Raw genomic sequence first — 18,860 nt, forward strand, 5'->3', positions numbered from 1 at the left:
TTTTTTTTTTTATACGTAGAGCAGGCAAGCGCGTGGCGGCCCATTAACCTGCAAGGCAAGTGTCAGTGCCATGGACGAACACTTGATCACACCTCGTATACGTGTGTGTGTGTGTGTGTGTGTGTTAGATAAACACACACACACACACACACACACACACACACACACACACACACACACACACACACACACACACACACACACACACACAAAGCGGGTGGGTCGGTCGGTTTGTGAGTTAACGAAATTATTTTGTAAAATCAAGTAGCTGCTTCAAACTAAAACTGCGAAGAAAAAAAATATTCTGAAGTGTCTGTCCACAGCCATGTGAGAAGGATAATAAAGTACTTTGATTTGAATGAGTACCTAACAGGCACTGCATTTGTAAAAAGTGTTATATCTTGGAGGTTACAAATGTAAAAGTTCCTGCTCTTAAGTTTTTTTTTTTTTCATATTATCTGAATCACACGTGGAAAACGAAGAAAATTCATTCCTTTATCTTAACTACACTAAAGGAATGAGCCTGATGTATCAACACTGGTTGAAGATCAAACCCAGAACTTTTATCGTTGATCTTGTGTTCCTCAACAAATTCAGTTATCAAGATAATAACCTGTGATTCTGACAATTAAAACAATCCAAACATCTGGAGGTTTGTAGCAAACAGCTATCTACGTAAGTCATAGCCACCAATAATTTTAAATTAGCTATTTTCTGTTGCACTTAAAGATTACGATACAAATTTTGTGACGTTGCTGAAGATACAAGAAGCTTTCAGGCTAAATAGTGAGACTTAGATACAACAATCAGATTCTATTTACATTAAGCAAACATTTCTTGTAATCCTCTAAAATCAGAGTAGTAGGACGACCACTGCATCCACACACTAAACTATTTGTTTCAGAAGATAACTCATCTTGAGACGGATAGATTTTGAGTGTGTCATAAAGACTTCATATTGCCACCCTGGCACGAAAAACATTGTTATATTAAATAATTGCCAGTTGTGCACCACAACCTCCAAAAGAGGTCGTGAAATTGTACATAAGTGAGATCATGTATCCTCCCGCCACTGTGGGGCGACATTACTGCCCTTTTTATTAATGGCGGCCACTTGGTCACGCCGCCTTCACTCCGACTCACTGATGCCTCCTACATGAAACACTTTTGACTCCTGCTGCTGTTGCCGCTTCTCCCGCTTCTACTACTACTTTTACTATCACTACTACTACTACTGTTACTACTACTACTACTACTACTACTACTACTACTACTACTACTACTGCTATTACTACTACTACTGCTGCTGTTGCTGCTGCTGCTGCTACAACAATAAAAAATACTACTACTACTACTACTACTACTACTACTACGATTACTTTATCATTACAACTATTGTTACAATTACAAATAGCATTAGTAACAACAACAACAACAACAACAACAACAACAACAACAACAACAACAACAACAACAACAACAACTGTGGTAATAATAATAATGATTAATAATAATAAAAACAATAATAATGATGATGATGATAACAATTATAATAATAATAATAATAATAATAATAATAATAATAATAATAACAACAACAACAACAACAACAACAACAACAACAACAACAACAACAACAACAACAACAAATCATCAACAACAACAACAACAACAACAACAACAACAACACCCAGCGAAACAAATGATGAGCCTGAAGAATAATGTCCATTCTATATGTCGGTTGTTATCACATTAAACTGCTTTGTACCCATGACGTACAGCAGACAGACATGCTCACCCTAGTTCCCTGCAGAAGTACCCCATTACTAACAACGGAAGAGGAGTCAGGCGGTAGAGGGACGGGGAGGCGGCGGGAGGAGGAGAGGGGAGGAGAGATACACTAGGAACGGTTACATCACTCACACCACCATGTTTCTCCAGCTGCCAGAACACGTATGCAGTGTTAACGGCATCCTCTTTTACCTGTTACTCACTACACATACACACATAGACACACACGCACACACACACGGACATAAGCTATACTCAGGCATATTTTCCCACGCAATGTTAATAAACGTAGCGTGCTCGAGAGAAAAATGTGAATGGTTAGCCCACCGAGAGATCTTAAGTTCTCTTCCTAGATAGGATAAGACAGATGGGTCGTCTCCTCATACCCTTGCTCTGTTATCATACAACTCTATACCGGGTAATGAAAGTCGGATGTTCTGTCTCGTATCATAAAGTAGGTGGTGATCCTTCCCGTCATAACACTGTAGTACTATAGCGTGGAAAGGCTTGATTGGTTCTGATAGCTCATGCTCGCAGATACCTAAAGGTGTTCTTAAATTTACATGTCTATAGTGTTTCTTCCTGTGCAAGTGTCGTGTCTCTTGGCGTTCAAATTTTTAAAGAAGATTTTGATTTTTTACGTACATGGTTGTTTGTTAGGTTCGCACTAGTCCAGTGAATGACAGTCGTTAGCGCTCATCACCACAGCACGCACTGGGCATAAAGGTTTGTCCGTAGCTTCTTCATTCTGGTCTGGGCGGCTATTCGGCGGTCTCCAGCATTGAGAGAGAGAGAGAGAGAGAGAGAGAGAGAGAGAGAGAGAGAGAGAGAGAGAGAGAGAGAGAGAGAGAGAGAGAGAGAGAGAGAGAGTTTCAGTGTTGAGTCGTACAAAAAAAATTATAAAAGCAAGTCAGTCGATAACCGTGTATAAGTAAGTAGCAGTGGTAAATGCACCTTGTGTTGGGTGGGTGCCGGTGCTTGTCTCACACTACGGCAGCTTTCACCAGAAAGGTCACTGTCCTCGTTCTTCCGCGCTCATCCCTCCCTCTCACCCTCTTTTCACCCCGTGGGCTCACCCAGCGGCTACATCAGACCGGTGTGCCGTATAGCCAGGCCATTCCTGCTGTTGCCGCCGCCTTTGTTGTGTTGCGTTGTGGTTGAAGTTGTTGTTGTTGTTGTTGTTGTTGTTGTTGTTGTTGTTGTTGTTGTTGTTATTGTTGTTGTTGTTGTTGTTGTTTTGTTGAAGTTGTTGTTGTTGTTGTTGTTGTTGTTGTTGTTGTTGTTGTTGTTGTTGTTGTTGTTATTGTTGTTAATACTGCAACTTCTGATGTGTTGGTCATGATGATGATGGGAGCGGTTGCAATGCATTTTAATAACATCGATATAGCCTTTGCACTCTTGCCCTCCATTACATTATAGCAAATCTATGCTAGTCACACTTCCCGCTGTAAAATTTATCGAAACTGGAGAAGAAGTGAGCAGTTGTTACTATGGCTCATCACCCATCTTCAAGGCCAGATAATTTGCCACGAAACATCTAAACCAACTGTACATGGATTAAAAATAAAGATAACATACACAACAACAACAACAACAACAACAACAACAACAACAACAACAACAACAATAACATCAAGAACAACATGGTTCCAGCGGCAGAAGGAAGTGACTCCACAGGGGTGAGCTGCCGTCTCCAGCACATGACGAGCAAGACGTGGTCGGCAAAGTCATGGTCACGGACACGATGTGGCGCGTGTGACTGACCGTGGTACGTCTGCAACAAACTTCAACTTTATCGTTCAGTTATTTTTCAACAAGCTTTCGTCGCTGTGACCGCTAGTGGATCAGGGGTCCAGGGCAATGACATCTGTGAGGCCACCTTCCCCCATGCTAATGGTAACCCCTGCCGTCGACTTTGGAAACATTTATGGTGATCAGGCATCCATGCCCCTCCTTATATTGTCGCCGCATTACATAAACATTAGAAAAATAAAAGACAATAACGGAAAACCGCTGCATTCAGAGATGTGTCATCCCTAACACAAAAAAAGATAACTGTTAAGCTTACTGACAGCCGGTTAGCTTCACTCGGCTTTGTTGTGTGTGTGTGTGTGTGTGTGTGTGTGTGTGTGTGTGTGTGTGTGTGTGTGTGCGCGCTCCGGTTTCTCTCTCTCTCTCTCTCTCTCTCTCTCTCTCTCTCTCTCTCTCTCTCTCTCTCTCTCTCTCTCTCTCTCTCTCTCTCTCTCTCTCTCTCTCACACACACACACACACACACACACACACCTAACGGGCATGATGACCCTTATGGTTGGAACGTACAGCAAAAATTAAACTTCCTTCATACCTTCTTCTCCATATCTTCCTCCCTCACTTATATTCCTTCTTTACCTATTTCCTTATTTTTTTTTCACCTCTCTCTCTCTCTCTCTCTCTCTCTCTCTCTCTCTCTCTCTCTCTCTCTCTCTCTCTCTCTCTCTCTCTCTCCAGTCTACTTTCCTCACTTATTCTTTCCTGCCTCGCTTCTTCCTCGTCCCTTCCAGGATCTCACCGTCTCATTCCCTCCCTCCATGTTGCTCCTGGCCACTTCCCTTACCGCCCAAACCTCAAATTTAAGTGTACATGTTTCAGTAATACAAACCTAACACTAAACCGTCTTTGTGACCATCAGGACCTAGGATGTGGTGTAAGGCCAAATCCGATAGTTATTAATTGTTTTATCAATGCTTCTTTTGTCTTTTATAGCAGCAGTGTGGAGCAGGACATGCAGAGGGTTGTTTACCTATGTTCTGTAGATTTTCAAAAAGCGTTTGACACAGTAAAACACAGACAAATGTTGGATATGTTGAGAGAAGAAGGAATTAATGTAAAGGACTTGAGATTTATTTTGAATATTTATTGGAGTCAAAAGACTGCTGTACGTGTTGGGAATCGACAAACACATTGGTTGGAAATTAAGAAAAGGTGTGAGAGAATTGTGTTCTGTTCCCGGACTTCTCGCTGTATGGACAAAGGATGGTGGATGAGCTAGAAGACATGGACGGATAAGAAATTGGTGGAATGAATATAAACAACATACGGTATGCTGATGATACTATTCTGGTAGCTGATACTCGGGAAACGTTGCAAGCTTTAGTGAATGTGCTGTATAGGGGGTGTGACAGAAGAGGACTGAAAATTAATGTGGGAAGAGGTAGAAGTTATGGGACTAACAAAAAGGAATGAAGAGTTGAAGGTTAGAATCATGTTTGAAGGTAATTTAGACCCTCAAGTTGAAAGTTATGACTATGTTGGAAGTAAAATAACTAGAGATGGAAAAAGTGAAGTAGAAATTGTGAGACGGATTGGTATAGCAAAGACCACGTTTATGAGAATGAAGAATATCTTGACAAACATGAGCATGGGTATGCACACCAGAATTAGAATTTTGAAATATTTTGCATTTACCTTGCTCTATGGACGTAAAACGTGTACGATTAGTGGGAAGTTAAGGAAGAGAACTGAAGCAACAGATATGTGGTTTCTTAGAAGAATGTTGAGAGTACCTTGGGTTGCGAGAATGAGTAATGAGAGAGTAATGGAGATTGCTGGTATAGGAAGAGAGTTAATGAGTACAGTAAGAACCAGACAGTTGGGATTTTTGAGGCATATATTGAGAGAGGATGCACCGGAAAAGAATATATTGTTGGGAAGGGTGGAAGCTCGAAGATCGACAGGAAGACAAGTAACAAAGTATATGAACAGCCTGCCACAAGATATTCCACGAGTCACAAGAGTGGCCGAATTAATAAGATTGGCTGAGGATAGACAGAAGTGGTGCTCCATGATCGCCCACGTCAAACAAGGCATGGCACCTCGGTAGGTAGATAGGAGCAGGACAAAGAGGATGAAGGACATGATGGGGAGGAGAAAGGAGGAAGAGGAAATGGGTGATAAAAGAAGTGTGACAGAGCAGCTCATTTCCCACACACACACACACACACACACACACACACACACACACACACACACACACACACACACACAATACATATATATATATATATAGAGAGAGAGAGAGAGAGAGAGAGAGAGAGAGAGAGAGAGAGAGAGAGAGAGAGAGAGAGAGAGAGAGAGAGAGAGAGAGAGAGTGAATGTGTGTATACACGCATTAGCGTAAAAGTCACTAACTGCTGCTAATTCTCACACTAGTCCCACCAGACGCTTTAAGTTTAGGTGCTTTCATGAGTTAGTGGTAAAAGGTCTCGTCAAGCCGTGGGGTTGCGAGGATCATCTGCATTATTATTTGAGATTACTAGTTTAGTTGTTCATTGGAAGTGAAAAGAGGAATCGAAATAATGCCACAAGAATGAGGGTCAAAACTTTGCTCTTGATGTCATGTTATTTGTGGCAATGGCACATTCTATTCTTTGATTATCACAAGATTTAAACCCATTGTTGATTTCAGACTCTTTATGGCATCATAAGCCTTCCATTCAAATAGAAAAATTATTGCCAACTTAAAGGCAGGGTATACTGTATTTTAGACATTTAGCTCCAAATTGGAGATGTCAGCCACAAGACCAGGGCAGGAATTATTAAAAAACAAATTGTATTAGTTGATTCTTCAACAATGGGATTGTCGAAGCCTTCCTTAACCTTTGAGGTACTCTTAGCGTTCTTTAACCGAGTACTCTTCGCCAAGTAGCAGCAAAGAAATGGGTAATGCGATGAAGATATCTTTATGGAACTGACTTTTGGAAAAAAATTATCGATATATATATATATATATATATATATATATATATATATATATATATATATATATATATATATATATATATATATATATATATATATATATATATATATATATATATATATTAATAGCTCGACACGCTACACGGTACACCGGAGAACAGATAGGCATCTTATTAATTGAAAGCCTCTGTTTGCTAACTTATAAAACAGCTGATCCCTGATATATTGCTTCATTCATTTACTTATTAGTGGCTGCACAGTTTTCTATAGTAAGACAATTATCTATTTGCCCAAGACAACGACCTCTCAGGCTGTCCATGCCGCGCCATTACCGCTGTGGCCCGCGTCACGTCGCTCGCGCAGTATAGAATCGTATAGTTTATTTTATCCTTTTTTTTCCTCTACCGGTGCAATGAAATTATTAGATCATATTTAACATCTTTTCCCCTCCCGATGCGTTGAAATTTTTTATTATTATTGTTGTTGTTGTTGTTGTTGTTGTTGTTGTTGTTGTTGTTGTTGTTGTTGTTATTATTGCTATTATTATTATTATCATTATTATTATTATTATTATTATTATTATTATTATTATTATCATTATTATTATCATTATTATTATTATTATTATCATCATCATCATTATCATCATCATCGTCATTCTCATCATTATCAAAATGTACAAACTGCATGCAAGTGGACGACAAGTTTTGAATGCTACCACAGAAATGATCCCAGTAATTACAGCAGCCTTAGCGACACACACATATACACACACACCGTACCTAATGACATCATAAAGGTGATCCGGTGCGCCACTTTTCAAGATTCATAATCACATAAATGGACCTGTGCACTCGCCAGTCCTCAACTTCTCATCCACGCATACGAGAAAAATAATAAATAGATGAAGTGCGTGCGTGCGTGCGGTGTTCCGAGGCGCCCACTCTGGTACGTAACCAACTAATGTGCTCTGGCCCATCACTCAAATGCTTGACACACGTACTACAATGGAAAATAAAACGAACCCAGCGTTGATTCCGAATTATTTTACTTAGTCTTTGTTTGACGTAAATCAGTATATGTGCTAGCGCGCGGATAAGCGTGGTCGTCTCAGCTTCGTCTTATATGAAATCATTGTAACTCACTCTCTAGATGTAGAGCAACAATTCCTTCAACGGGATCAGCAAGCATCATACATTTGGCGGCAGCCCCAGCGCTATGACGTAAGCAAGACGTCACGACAGCCGCCCACACACCACCCGCGCCATACCACCCGCAGTATAGCAAAACATCATAGTAGATAATCATACTATTATCTTGCTTGACTTCTCACTAGGGCGTCTGATGCAGAACACTCCTCGGAGCCACCACGCCGCTCATCGCGACCCAGGACACCGTCGCACCTCTTCCATATGGCAGAGGGACGGATGTGTGGCAGGTGTTTGTTGTTTCCTTTCATTCATGATAACGTTTCATAAATACAATACCAAGTTCTATAATGAATCGTTCCTTTGCCGTAAGGATGTAGGTAAGTGTGAAGCCTCACCCTGAATGAAGGATTCTACAAGACAGTCATCTCACAAATGAACGAGGTTGATTTTTCGTGTTTTAAGCTATCCAAAATAATTTAGAGGCTGGAGTAAACGTAAAACACATTACCTTGCATACTGTGCAATGTAACTAACGATACGTCTCAAGTAGGTAAGCATGCACTATTCGCTGATAAACAATTACGTACTAAAACTGTCCCCTATTCCTGCTAGCCACTCTGGAATACTCACCCGCTCAGGCTTTACGTGAGGCATCAGTACTGGAAACTTCTTTAAATTCTCCGCATTACCGGCGGAGATCGCAAGTCCCACAAAGAGGACTAGTATGTCTGTACGCCACAACATCTTGTCTTCAACTGGTGGTGGTAGCTTGGTGCTGCTAGTGCAGGCCACCGAGCGCCCATCCGGCCCGCTCGCCATCCTCACCTGACGCGCAGATCAATAGCCAAGCTACGCCGCTGCTCCGGAAACCTACGCCTACACAGATTCTCTTCTTGGATCTCTTTCATTTTGTACCATGCGTGTTATTTGCAAGCACGTGCAAGAGGTTCACATACGTATGTTATGTATGTTACGAGCCGCCACCTCAAAGCATGACGTGGAGATGAGAGGCGCAGGTTGGTGTAACAGGTGATGCCTCGCGTGGGCTGCGCTCCTTCATATTTCTTTGACCTTCACACAAAGTTATACCTCTATGTTTCTTAGTGTTTCCTTGTGTACGCGATTTAAAGAAGCAGGAAAAAGCCACTAAATTCTTTATCTTAAATCTGACGAATATTGTGGCGATAGATCACTGGATGCAGTGTGTGTGTGTGTGTGTGTGTGTGTGTGTGTGTGTGTGTGTGTGTGTGTGTGTTTGTATAACCTTGAAAAAGTAAACCCTTCCCACAAATGGAGTGGGGCACACAGAAGCACACAAACACTCACGCGCAATATATATATATATATATATATATATATATATATATATATATATATATATATATATATATATATATATATATATATATATATATATATATATATATATATATATATATATATATATATATATATATATATATATATATATATATATATATATATATATATATATATATATATATATATATATATATATATATATATATATATATATATATATATATATATATATATATATATACATATATATATATATATATATATATATATATATATATATATATATATATATATATATATATATATATATATATATATATATATATATATATATATATATATATATATATATATATATATATATATATATATATATATATATATATATATTGTGTGTTTGTGTGCGCCACCCCATTTATGGGAAGAGTCTACGTTTTCAAGTTCATGCAAACACACACACACACACACACACACACACACATTTGAGTGTGTTTGCTATTGTCATATTGCATCAATACCAAATGAACTTGGTTTGTGACAGCAAGACTAACAAAAAATTGTAATTTCTCTTGCATATGACCTTCGTCACGTACAACGTTTTATTCCCCGCTTTAGTGCCTCTAAAGTCAGAATTCTCATGCACATTAATTTTCTCGCAGTAACAGTGTGTCTGTGTGTGTGTGTGTGTGTGTGTGTGTGTGTGTGTGTGTGTGTGTGTGTGTGTGTGTGTGTGTGTGTGTGTGTGTATGTGTGTTAACTTACGTATGTGGTCCCGCGAGTGCCTGTAATACGGAGCGAGTTCAGGCGTGTTATGCAAAAAAAAGTTGAGGATGCCATGCCGGGCAAGTGGTGGTGCTCAATGTCAAAGTCAAACTGAGAGAAAAATGAAAGTCAAAAACTTTTATTTGCCATACGATATACATGAAATCATAGTAAATCTTTTTTTTTATTAAAACAGAGTTGCCTGAATGGATAGCCATTTCTAAAGAGCCCCTGTGAATTCTAATCCAGAATATCACAATGATTGCTATTAAAATTTATTATCTAACAGCTTCACACTATTGTGAACATGTGTACAAATCAAAACATACGGCTGGGATAAACATACACATCCATAAATACACAAACACATAAGTACATAGCTCAAGAAAATTCATACATTACATATATATATATATATATATATATATATATATATATATATATATATATATATATATATATATATATATATATATATATATATATATATATATATATATATACAGTAAAATCCCTCTTATCCGGCATTCGAGTATCCGGCAGCTTCAAGTATCCGGCACATTTTTCCCCGAGCCTTAAAATCAATAAAAAAATCAATGTGTCCTCATAAAATCGATTAAAATTCCCGCGCGAGGCATACTTTGTCCCCTCGCCACCAGAGCGCACTGCTTCGCGCCACCTGCAGCCCACTGCACTGTGTTTACTCAGTGACTCAGTCCCGCGTGTGCACTGTTTATTGCCTGACACCTTCATCATGCCTAAAGTTGTAGAAAAGAGGAAGCGTGTTGTGCTTACACTTAAGCAGCTGATCAGATCAGCTGCTGATTAAGATCAGCTGATCTTTGTTATGGTAAGATGCGTGAGTGTAGGGTGGTGATTGTGGACATAATTTCACTTCTATTCAAGTATCCGGCATGTCGGCGGTCCCGTTGATGCCGGATAAGAGGGATTTTACTGTATATAGTCCACCTCAAACGTCATAACTATTATCATAATGAATATATGTTTTTTACTCTCAGTTTAAATGCCTCTCTGTTTTCTGTTAATCGTAAGTTTTCCAGTAAACTATTTCATTCGTTTCACTCTGAGCATACAACAAGTCTTTTTGGAGGCTGTGAGCGTGGTGGTGGAAGTCTTATGAGGTTTTCATTCCTTAGATTTTGATTATTAACACTGACACCAGATCAACTATCATAACCAGCGAAGTCTGGAAATGACTATATACAAATTTAAGAAGCTTTATGAATCTCTAAGAATCATAAGATCAGAAAAACGGCTGCTGAAAAAATTTGCAGATGCAGAGCGAGGACAAATCAACACGTAAGTCAAGGTGGGTCAAAAAATAAAGATCGTTGGAGGTGACGGGTCAATGCAGCTAGCATTGAGAGGATATAGGAGGCTAAGTAATGGAGATTATCATTACGTGGAATGTACACACACACTCAGAGTATCGCTACACATTCAACATGATACAAATTGACACCAAGGACATAAGAACATAAGAGCATAAAAAAAGAAGACTGCAAAAAGTCGACTGACCTACACTGGGTATATCCCAAACCTAAATTTATCTAGCATATATCCTTTACCTCGAGTTCTGCCTTGATTGTTTACTACGAAAACGTCATTTATATCATTCTGGGCTTGTTTCTCCCTCTCCTCCACCCTCTGACTACTTCATGCCACATATTAAAATTCTTCGCAATGATGTTTTCCATGCCCTCGCTGGCCTAAACCCTCAGAAGGCTTATGGACCTGATGGGGTCCCTCCTATTGTTCTATGAAACTGTCTCCGTGCTTGTACCTTGCTTAGTCAAACTCTTTCAGCTCTGTCTGTCAACATTTACCTTTCCTTCTTGCAGGAAGTTTGCCTACATTCAACCTGTTCCTAAAAAGGATGACCGAATTAATCCCTCAAACTACCATCCTATTGCTTTAATTTCTTGCCTATCTACATTTTTTTAATCTATCCTCAACAGGAAGATTCTTCTATCTATCACATCTATCACTTCACAACCTTCTATCTGATCGCCAGTATGGGTTCCGTCAAGGCCGATCTATTGGTATCTTCTGGCTTTCCTTACTGAGTCTTGGTCATCCTCTTTTAGAGATTTTGGTGAAACTTTTGCTGTTGCCTTGGATATATGAAAAGGTTTTCATAGAGTCTGGCACAAAGCTTTGATTTCCAAACTACCCTCCTACGGCTTCTATCCTTCTCTCTGTAACTTCATCTCAAATTTCCTTTCTGACCGTTCTATTGTTGCTGTGGTAGACGGTCACTGCTCTTCTCCTAAATCTATTACAGTGGTGTTCCTCAGGGTTCTGTCCTGTCACCCACTTTCTTCTTATCATTCATTAATGATCTTGTAAAGCAAACTTCTTGTCCTATCCACTCCTACGCTGATGATACCATCCTGCACTTTTCCACGTCTTTTCATAGACGTCCAACCCTTCAGGAGGTAAACATTTTACGCAGGGAAGCCACAGAACGCTTGACTTCTGATCTTTCTAAAATTTCTGACTGGGGCAGAGCAAACTTGGTATTGTTCAATGCCTCAAAAACTCAATTCCTCCATCTATCAACTTCCAGACAACTATCCTCTCTTCTTCAATGACACTCAACTGTCCCCCTCTTCTACACTGAACATCCTCGGTCTGTCCTTTACTTATAATCTGAACTGGAAACTTCACATCTCATGTCTAGCTAAAACAGCTTCTATGAAGTTAGGGGTTCTGAGACGTCTCCGCCAGTTTTTCTCACCCCCACAGCTGCTAACTATGTACAAGGGCCTTATCCGTCCATGTATGGAGTATGCTTCACATGCCTGGGGGTGTTCCACTCATACTGCTCTTCTAGACAGGGTGGAATCAAAAGCTTTTCGTCTCAATTCCTCTCCTCTAACTAACTGTCTTCAGCCTCTCTCTCACCGCCGCCATGTTGCATCTCTAGCTATCTTCTACTGCTATTTTCATGCTAACTGCTCTTCTGATCTTGCTAACTGCATGACTCCCCTCCTCCCGCGGCCTCGCTGCACAAGACTTTCTTCTTTCTCTCACCCCTATTCTGTCCACCTCTCTAACACAAGAGTTAACCAGTATTCTCAATCATTCATCCCTTTCTTTGGTAAACTCTGGAACTCCCTGCCTGCTTCTGTATTTCCACCTTCCTATGACTTGAATTCCTTCAAGAGGGAGGTTTCAAGACACTTATTCATCAATTTTTGATTACTGCTTTGACCCTTTTATGGGACTGGCATTTCAGTGGGCATTTTTTTTTTATTGAATTTTTGTTGCCCTTGGCCAGTGTCCTTCCTACATAAAAAAAAAAAAAAAATCTGTTAATTCCTTTTACCCATTTAAATAGTATTACTTCTAGCATGTCCTCACGCATCCTTCTTCTCTCCAGTGAATGCAGGCTGAGTCGTTTTAATCTATCTTGATACAGTAATCCTCTCAGTCCCTGAATTTTTAGACATCTTTCTCTGCACTACTTGTAGGGAATCTATGTTTTCCTGTAATACGATGTCCAGAACTGCACTGCACATTCCAGATGTGGTCTAATTAAAGCTAAATATAACTTCAGGATAACCTCCTACTGATACTGATAAATCCTAATACCTTGTTGGCTTTGTTCCTGACTGATACACACACCCTTGGTGTAAGACCTGAGGTTACCTGTACTTCTAAGTTTTTTTTTTTTTTTTCATTATTATTCATATATAGGTTGATGTTATTAAGGTAATCTACTTCTTCTATCTACACTCAAGACTTTACACTTGTTTACGTTAAACTCCATTTGTCGTTTTATTGACCGTTTATACAACCCATTCAGGTACTCCTGCAGCTCCTTAGCATCCTGGTCTGCTTTAATTATTCTACCTATCTTCGGATCGTAAACAAATTTACCTATATCACTCCTAATCCTCGTATCTAAGTCACTAATGTAAATTAAGAACAATAGGGCCCTGTTACTGGTAACTGGCTTCCACTGTGACTTAAAACCATTTACCTGCACCCTCTGTCTCCTAAAGTTGAGCCACGCCCTAATCTCCTATGGGGCACCTTGTCAAATGCCTTACTTAAGTCTAGATCAATTATATTGTAATTGTCGTCCCTATCTACTGCTTCCATTATATATATATATATATATATATATATATATATATATATATATATATATATATATATATATATATATATATATATATATATATATATATATATATATATATATATATATACTCGTATAAAACGACAATGGGTTTATAAGACAAGCTTTACATTTACTACATCCATGCTGAGTATCCTTAATTAGGTGATGTTTGTCTAAGTACTGTGATTTCTCTAGCTACGAGTATAATGGTTTCCAGTGTCTTTGCATACTACTACAGAAGTTAAACGAATCAGGCGGTTGTTGCAGCTCTGTGACTTATCCTCTTTCTAAAAAAATTGGTACTAGGTTTGCCTGTCTCCTTAACTTAGGTACCTCTCCTTTGTCTAATGATTCCTTAAATATCTCAGCATTGGGTTCGCTAAGCTCACCCTTGCACTCTTGTACTGCAGGGAAGATGTCATCTGACTCTGGTGATTTAGTCGTTTTTCATTATCTATCCATTTCCTTAATGATAGCGTTCTTACTTGTGATGATATCCCTCAGTTTGTCCATTTCCTGTCCCTTAAAAATCTGTTCTACCTGCGCTGTCCCTAATGTGTGTTTCCTAGAAAATACCGAGAGAAAATAGTCATTTAACTCTGTATAGAGTTCCTCTTCACTATGTTATTTCTCTTCTTGATTTTTTTAAAAAGGACCTTTTTTTTTTTTGCCTATTCGTAGTACCGTACAACTAAAATAATGCCTTTGGGTTATTTTTTTTTTTTTTTTTTGCTTCACTTGCTAACTTAATTTTGTAGTTTCTTCAATGTTTCTTACATGTTTCTTGACACTTCTAGCAAGTTCTTTATATTGTCCTGCAAGCTTTATCTCACCTTGCTCAATCCCTTTCTAGATTATCTTTTTTGAAACCTGTCTCCCTCCCGAGCTTTGCTGTCATCCATTTTGGTTCATTTTAATTACTCCTTATTATCTTTTATGGCATAAAATATTCCTGATCCTTGTGAACTTCCTGTATTAAGTACTTATAATATACTTCAGCAAATTTAAGTGCTCACCTTACCTTAGCTACCCTACGTAGCTAATCCCTACGCGAGGCCGCGTAGCTAATCCCTCAAACCTGAATAGTTCCCTCTGGCAAAGTGAGGTATAAAGGAGTGATTGGGATCCTTATCAACCTGACCTGTGACTTAAAACCTAACCTCCCTGTTATCTGAGTTCCGCAAATGTACATCCACCTTCACTCTAAATATTAGATTTTTCATTGTTTGTTGAAACCAAGTCTAAAACATTATCCTGTCTTGTAGGTTTGGTAATTAGTTGTTTCGTAAAACAATCTTGAATGACTTCTTAAAATTCTTCTGAGACTCTATCTCCTATCAAATATCAAATTATCCCAATTTATATTTCTGTAATTAAAATATCCCATGATACATACATTTTTGTTCCTTACTGCATTCTGAATTTCTCGCATTATTAAAATGTTCACACTAGTCCTGGCGGCCTGTTTATAACACTTACGACTACTTTCATTTTACCTAGCATTATATTAATTCATATCGACTCTACATTTCTGTCATTCTAAAAATGTCATATGCATACCATCAGTGTCGTTCGACTCAGATCATCGCTTAGTCTTTGCGACCCTTCATATTAGAAAACCAAAACCTATGAAAAAACTAGTCAGAGAAAGAATAAAAGTAGAGAATTTGAAAGAACCAGAAAAAGCTAGAACATACAAGGAAAAGTTTTCTGAAGTTTGTCCAAATGAGCAAGAAATAAGAGAAAAGAAAATAAGAAATAAGAGACAGGAATAGACAAAAATGAAAGAGAATATTACACAAATAGCAAAAGAAATATTGGAAACTAAGAAAATAAGTTGTGGTAAAAAAAAAAAGAGGGCTACATGGTGGACGGACGAAATTAGAGATGCTGTGAAAAAGAAGAACCAAGCATTTAGACAATGGATGAAGAGACGCACCCCTGAAAATAGATTGGAATATGAGATGGCTAGAAATGAAGCAGAGAGAATTAAAGCAAGAGCCAAGAGAGATTCGTGGGAGAAACTGGGAAAAGAGCTTGAGGAAGATATGCAAGGAACCAGAAAGCTTGTATACAACATAGCAAAGAGCTACAAGAAAGGTGAAGATAATGTAGTAAATAGAGTTAAGAATAAAGATGGGACATTATTAACAGAAGAAAATGAAATAGATGAGAGATGGAAAGAGTACTTCTCAGAACTATTGAACCTAAAGGAAGTGGAAGACGAATGTGAAAATATTAGCCCAAGGCTCAATTTTTGCCATGAAATATCGGTAGAAGAAACGAGAGATGCTATTAAAAGACTGAAAAATGGAAAAAGCCCTGGATGCGACGGTATATCTGTAGAACTGCTTAAAGGAAATGAAAATGCAATGGTCTGGTTGACAAGAATCTTTAACGTTGCTTGGTGTGAAGGTAGAGTTCCTGAAGTTTGGGGGAAAGCTATAGTATGTAAAGTAACCAAGAAAGGCGATAGAACAGAATGGAAGAACTGGTGAGGAATATCCTTGTTATCACATGTGGAGAAAATTTATGAAAGAATACTTGAAAAAAGATTAAGAGCAGTTGTGGAAGAGAAATTAGAGGAAGGACAATATGGGTTCAGACCAGAACGAGGCACAACAAATGCAATTTTCACCTTGAAAATATTAATGGAAAAGTGCTGGGAATGGGACCAACCAATATACATAGCATTTGCTGTCAGAACACAAATAAGAGAAGGCAATTGGTTTGATGTAAATGTGGGAGTTAGAAAAGGGGGGGTAATATCCCCACTGCTTTTTATACTCTTTATGGATCGATGTATGAAAGGACTAAGGCTAGGAGAAGTCACTACATTGGCTTACGTGGACGATATTGCGCTGGTTGCATACAAACCAAATAAACTGCAAAACGCATTGAGTGAATGGAACAATGCGCTAAAGGCAGCAAAAATAAAAATTAATGTAAGCAAAACTGAAGTAATGATGGTAGCTTGACGAAAAGAAGAGGTAGAAATACGGCTAGATGGTGAAATACTAAAACTAGTGGAAGAATTTAAATATCTGGGAGTGAAGGTAGATGAAAAGTGCCAAATGGAAAAAGAAATTACAAATAGGATACAAAAGTACACAAATAACATGAGAATACTTTATCCACTGATGAAAGAGAAGGTAATACCAAAGAAAGTAAAAACTACAATTTACCAAACCATATTAAGACCTGTGTTAACCTATGGATCTGAAACTTGGTCATTGACAGAGAAGCTGAAGAGCAAAATACAAGCAGCAGAAATGAGTGTTAAGATTAATAAAAGGTGTAACAAAATGTGATAGAATACGAAATGAAGTAATCAGAAGAGAGTTGGAAATAGAGAACATATTAGAGTTTGTAGAAAGAAGCCAATTAAGATGGTTTGGCCACGTCATGAGAACGAACAATGAACAATACTCAGCCAAATACTACAGATGGCAGCCTCAAGCTAAACGACCAGCAGGAAGACCCAGGAAAAGATGGAGGGATGGTGTGAGGGAAGCAACAGAGTCAAGAGGAAGAACCATGGAGGAGGTGGAGAGAGAGCAACTGTATGCAGATCGGGCCTGGTGGAGAGACTTCCTGAGGCATCACCGCTGACAGGGCTACGGCCCTACCTGGTGTATGGTGAGAAAGAAAGTGAGAAAGAATGTGTACAATAGTAATTGTTACGACTAATGAGACTGATACATTTGTACAGTGAGCACCTCGCAATTAAGACTAAGTTTATATCCAAAAAAGAGACTCAACAACCTTTTGGATCACAGAAGCATTATCATATTCAATTAAAACAAAAAAATAATCTTTACAAAGATTACAAAATTGGGGCTATAACAGAAGAATAATATAAAGAATACAAAAACAAATTAAATCGTGCTATAAAGCAGCCCAAACAATCATATTATGTATCCATATTTACTAATGTTAATTAATCAAGCATATAAAATCAATAAAGGCAGCACTACAAATTACATTTCCTTTAGTGACAAAAAAATAAGTAACCATAGGGAAATTACAGAAACTTTTAATGAATTTTACACAACTATAACTTTTAAGATAGATAACGTTAACCCAGCTGCTTTTCTAAAAGGTAATTATCCAACATCTATGGTTGTTCCACCTGTAAATATTCACGATGTTGTCAATGCCATAAACTCAATAAAAAATAAGAAGGGAAATATACACGAATTATCAGTATTTCTACTCAAAACAAATGAAGATCAGCTAGCTGTCCCATTAGCTACTCAATTCGCAATGGTAAATTTTCTCAATGCCTTAAACATGCCACGGTTATCCCCATCCACAAAAAAGGCACTAAAGACGAATTAAATAATTACCGACCTATATTAAGTGTTTATACAAAAAAAAAAAATAAATAATAATAATAATGAAAAAAAATCTTATAAATTACCTAGGCTCTAAATCTATTATATCCTCCGAACAATTTGGCTTTAGGCATGGAATAAGTACATTTAATACTTTATCTACCTTCAGTGAAAATATATACACCGCATTAGACTCATAATTTCTTACCCAGATTTTTTCTTAATTTTACAAAAGTTTTCGATACAGTAAAACATATCTTACTACAAAAAACAAATCATTATGGGATACGAGGAATTATTCATGCTTGGTTTCGGGACTACTTATTCAATAGAACACAAACTGTCAGGTACCTAAATCACACTTCCATGCCACAACCGAAAGAGTAGGGGGAGGAGGAGGAGGCAAGAGGCACCTGCCGAAACGACAATTACTCCCAGTGAGGTCTAAAGCACTGGATCATTAAACCCACCTGTGACTTCACTGAACGTTTCCTTTTGTGTCTCACAATAATACAAGGGTGCAATCACAGCCTGCCCTCTAAAGACAACTCTCTTAATTCACACAAAACTACAAGCACCTAATTACACACACACCCTTCACTCAA

The 18,860-nt window shown here is 38.3% G+C and overlaps 1 protein-coding gene across 3 annotated transcripts in view; it reads right to left on the bottom strand.

Annotated features, from left to right (window-relative positions):
• LOC135099902 (peptidylglycine alpha-hydroxylating monooxygenase-like) overlaps positions 1 to 8,514 on the bottom strand; it is a 27,765-nt gene extending 19,251 nt beyond the window's left edge. For all 3 annotated transcript variants that reach the window (XM_064002575.1, XM_064002574.1, XM_064002573.1), the window contains exon 1: positions 8,311 to 8,514. In XM_064002575.1, coding sequence (XP_063858645.1) covers positions 8,311 to 8,499 — 189 coding nt within the window. In that variant the 5' untranslated portion in view covers positions 8,500 to 8,514. The remainder of the gene's footprint in view (positions 1 to 8,310) is intronic.
• Positions 8,515 to 18,860: the final 10,346 nt, after the last annotated feature.

The sequence above is a fragment of the Scylla paramamosain genome, chromosome 4 (assembly GCF_035594125.1).
Source record: "Scylla paramamosain isolate STU-SP2022 chromosome 4, ASM3559412v1, whole genome shotgun sequence".
Classification (NCBI taxonomy): Eukaryota; Metazoa; Arthropoda; class Malacostraca; order Decapoda; family Portunidae; genus Scylla; species Scylla paramamosain.